This window comes from Nicotiana sylvestris, chromosome 10 (genome assembly GCF_000393655.2).
Source record: "Nicotiana sylvestris chromosome 10, ASM39365v2, whole genome shotgun sequence".
Taxonomy (NCBI): Eukaryota; Viridiplantae; Streptophyta; class Magnoliopsida; order Solanales; family Solanaceae; genus Nicotiana; species Nicotiana sylvestris.
Window position 1 is genome coordinate 110,393,601 of NC_091066.1, and position 4,543 is coordinate 110,398,143.

Genomic DNA, 4,543 nt, shown 5'->3' on the forward strand with positions numbered 1-4,543 from the left:
TCAATGACATTTCAGAGGTTCAGGTTGATTTTTATATCTCTATCATTGATTTTGACATATTATTATGTTTCAATTCTACCTTACATACTCAGTATACTATTCATATTGACGTCCTTTTTATTGTGGATGGTGCATTCATGCTTGTATGTGTAGGTAATTAGTTTGATTAGCCCTCATAATAAACGAGGTTAGCATTCAACGAAGAATTGGTAAGACTCCACTTCATTCAAAGTGCAGACGTGTCTACAAGTCATCATGTTAGAGTTTTGCTATAGACTTATGGGTAGGCTGGGGCTATGTACTGACCATGTTTCTATGTTAGATACTCTTAGACGATTTGTAGACACAAGTTTATTATGTACAGTATGTTAGAGGCCTAAACGACCCGTGTGTATTCATGTTTTGAGTACGATGGTTTGCTGATATAACAATTGCCCTCTTACAGTTATATATTACAAGTTGGGGCCATGTTGGCCCATGATAGCTATAGAAAGAATGAGTTCAGCCAAGTTGGCCTATGTATGTTCTAGCTCTCGTCGAACGATAATGAGTTACAAAGTGGTTCACTCGGTCCAGTATGACACTAGGTGCCTATTTACCGTGAAAATGGTCATAACAATTAAATTTGTTGATGGGACTCTAAAAAATACGTGATCTATTTTTATACTAGTATGTTAAGTAGTTGATGCTAAGTGGGAAGTTTAGAAATGAGATAAGAGCAAGGATCCAAGTGATAACCAAACAGACGGGTCAATTATCGGGGCCTCGAGGTCAATTCTAGATCTCGCTTGTGGGCTTTTGAGGGGGGCCGAAATGTGACTAATAGCTATGGTAAAATTAACGGAGGCTCTTTATGGCCAATGATAATCAATAAATGATGAACAAAATATGAAGATAATAAATGAAAGCAATAATATCAAGAGAGTATGTTAGAGAGCAAATAGAATATTCTTGTATATTTCGTTTGGAGTGACTGAAGCAACAACCCCTCACAAAGTGGCAAGGATCCCCTTTATATAGGAGGGGAATCTCATCATAGTACAACAAGCATTAATTACAAAGAAACGCAGATGGGACTGCTAGGAGGCATCCTGATTAAGGGCTAGGGTAGTCCTGTTAGTCCATGCCACGTGCCTTGGGAACTCCCCATTTCTATCGTGGCCGAGGTTAATGTCGTCCCAAGATCGGACCTCGACGAAACTCAACGGAGGAGACTTGATCATAACCTCATAGCCTCGAGACTTCGAGATGGTTTTCTGAGGTGCCTCGATGTTGAGAAATTGGGCTCTCTGATTTCACCGTATATAGATAGTCCCCGCGTTTCTTAGAGAGGAGCGATGAGAAACGATTATGAGCTCTTAACCCGAGGGCATCATTGTTATGACGTCGGCCTATTAGAGCATTAAATGCCATGCCCAAAAAATCACGCAAGGGTCACCTGGAGATAGATCCGGTTATCCTCAATTTTTGGGATAAATATCAAGTGACGCTCGGCCAAATCTATCCTTCTTTCTAGAGGATAGTCTTGATGCTCCGCCATTTCACCGAAGGGGTTGTGGGTGATACATTTACCCTCAATCATTTGATTAGGTTGTACAGCCCTCGATTTTATCGAGGTTTGATCATGCTTCACCACCGATCCAAAAAATCATTTTTCTCGAGCACTGACGAGGGGAAGGATCAAAGGTGGATGAGTAGGTTCGTCCAGGTGAGAACCTCGGACATAATTCCGACCGGGAAGATGCCTTTCCTGGAGAAGTGGAACACACAGCGTAAGCATTTTTTCCTTGTTCATGTTTTGTAGTCTTCTTTCATTTTTTATGGAATAATGACCTCTTTGTGTTTCCTGTAGCCTCCGCTTGGTACCCCAAAGTGGCCTCGGATTTGTCATGGTGGATCAAACGGTTGGACATGTGTTCCCATATCTTGTTTGATCTTGGACCGACCTGGCTAAGAAGCTATGGGTGGCCAAGAATCATGGTAGAGCTTCCTTACTACCTATGCCTTAGATTTATGTTTCTCCCCACATCCTTTGTGCTGATAAATTATGGTTACTGCGCTCGTGCAGGCCTTGGTGAGGATATGCTAATGAGGTCTCCCCTTGGTAGAGAGGCGGAGACTTTGGAGATCGACAAGGTCAAGAAAAGGAAAGGTAAGGTGACTGTTGATCCTCCTGTGATAAAGAAACATAAGCCAAGCGAGCTACTAGCCGTTACTAGGACCTCGGTTCATCTTTCAGAGCAAGTCCCGGTGCTGAGGATGATGATGGTGATGATGATGACGAGTGTCGGTTGCCACGGAGGATGAGGTCAAGCGCGGGTGCCTCGATCGGAGGTTGCTGAATTGGAACGGCCGACTCTGGTCGGTCCCGTAGGTCGAAGACCCTCGAGGAGGGTATCAAAGTGGCCTCAAATCCCATGACCAGGTTTGGTGTAGTTTCCACTAGGGGACCGTTGCTGCTGACCCTGAAGGGTTGAGACCCGGAGCTTTTCAGGAGCAGGAGTTGCCCTTCGGGGACATTGGTGACATAACTGATTTCATTTCCGGCTCTCATTTCTTGTTAGGGGAGCTAAGGGATGTTCAAGATGTGAACATCACCAAATCTGAGGGTCCTCTCAAAGGGGGAGGCACGCTTGCTAATATTCTTGACGATGTTAGCGAGAACATCTATCTTGACGCTCCTGGCTCTGTCAAGGCGGTGGAGGGGTCCATGCAGCAGGTGATAGCTGCTTTAAGTATCTTTCCTTTAGTCTCGAGCATCTTTCTTCATTTTTCTAACTCTTCTGCTTTGTTGTAGTGCAAGGAGATGTATGATCATGTCCTCTCCAAGCTTAACGAGGAGCTTTCATGCCGTGAGAAGGAGCTTGAGAAGCTGTCCTTGATACTGCGAGAGTTAGAGGCTCGTTCTGCCCGTAAGGAGAAAGAGTCAAGCAAGCTCCGGGCTACTTTGGAGGGAGCACTCCGAGAAAAAGCTGCCCTTGCCGAGCAGGTATTTTGTTATGCATGAGTCTTTCCTTCGCTCCCATAATTCGATACTAACTGGTTTACTTTTCTTTTTGTAGGTCGAGCAAAATGACTCGCAGATTGGGCAACTGAATGTGGAGATCCTCGGGCTGAGGAAACAAAATGAGGTAGTGACCTCAGAGTTGGCGTTGACCCATGATCTTCTCAAGGATGCTCGAAAGGAGATTGTTGCGCTGGTTACGGCCAAGCCCGAGATCGAAGAAAATGTTGCTACTTACCTGAAGGACACTACCACGGCGAATCAAATAGCTCGTGAAGTATCGATAAAGGCCGAGCAGAATCTGGCTCGGGCCATCGAACATGCTAGGCCAGAGGCGAGGAGGAAAACCTTAGAGGAGAACGAGGCCGGAGGCGCCGATCTGTCAGTTGGAATTGAGGAGGCCCGGGAGCTGGAGAGAAAATTGGTGCTTTTGATCGTCCCAGACGAGGATCCTGGAGATGGTTCGGAGGGTAGTGGCGACGAAGAGTAGGCCTTGTGTCGTTTTTGCTTTTTTCCTTTTTTCTTTCTCTGCATGTACTCCCGGGGGAGTAAGTCTTGTAAAGACGTCCCTTGTAAATATATTTTTGGCAATGAAAAAAGGGGTTTTTCTGCCCCAAGTCCTTCCATTCTTTATATCTTGCTGCTCTTACGGAGCTAATCTTTGAATTGTAATATTAATCCTTTAGAGCCCATTGTCGGAGTAATCGTAACCCTTGAAATCGGGTCCTATATCGAAGTTAGGTTGATATCTTCTTTGGGGCCGATGCTTGTGATGGTAAGAAGCCCCCGAGGTCTCGATGCCTCTTGACTCTCGTGGGGTAGTAGCATTCACATGATTTGATAAAGAGGGCCCCGGGGTGATCCCGAGTGATCCCGCCAGTACATTTCCCAAGGAAAAAGTGATGTTACCATGGGTAAGATTAATTGGCCCTCTAGGTAGGCGAGAAGCCGCTGCTTTGCCCCTATATATTCATTCGTTTGCTTCCTCAGTGGAGATTCTGCTACTTTGAGTAACCATTTCTCCCATAGAACTTGGTGTTTTGTGCTAGTTATCTCTTTTCTTTAACTTAAAACTTTTGCCCAGATCTATATCCTCCTCTTATTCTATCGTAGCCATGACTGCTACGTCGATATCTGCCCATCAAGGAGAGGGGAGTTTTGCCTTTGTTCCGCGTCGGGTCGGTGGTACACTGCCAGTGCCTAGTGAGCGGGCCTTGAGGTGCTTTGTCTCGAGGAGAGACTTTACGTTGGAGAGACCTCCCAACGTCCAAGGACATCGAGAGCACGTATCGAGGTTCATCTCATCAATAGGGGAGGAGCACTTCAAAATGACCAGAAAAGACTGTGGATGGGGAGAAGGAGTGGTGCTACAAGTACTTTCCTCTGAGAAGAGCATCATGACCTACATCGAGGGGTTTTTGAGCGTTTATACGCACACTTTTACATCGGGTCCCCCCGACTGGGTCGTGTTTGAGTTCTGTCGGAGATATTATGTTACATTGGCGTAGGCTCACCCATCCATTTGGAAGATAGTGCAGA

The 4,543-nt window shown here is 45.6% G+C and overlaps 1 protein-coding gene across 1 annotated transcript; it reads left to right on the forward strand.

The window, feature by feature from the left end:
- Positions 1 to 1,741: 1,741 nt before the first annotated feature.
- Positions 1,742 to 3,494, forward strand: LOC138879801 (uncharacterized). The gene is made up of 5 exons (XM_070159435.1): positions 1,742 to 1,772; positions 2,069 to 2,152; positions 2,565 to 2,719; positions 2,798 to 2,989; positions 3,063 to 3,494. The coding sequence occupies exons 1-5, from the start codon at positions 1,742 to 1,744 to the stop codon at positions 3,492 to 3,494; spliced, it is 894 nt and encodes a 297-aa protein (XP_070015536.1).
- Positions 3,495 to 4,543: the final 1,049 nt, after the last annotated feature.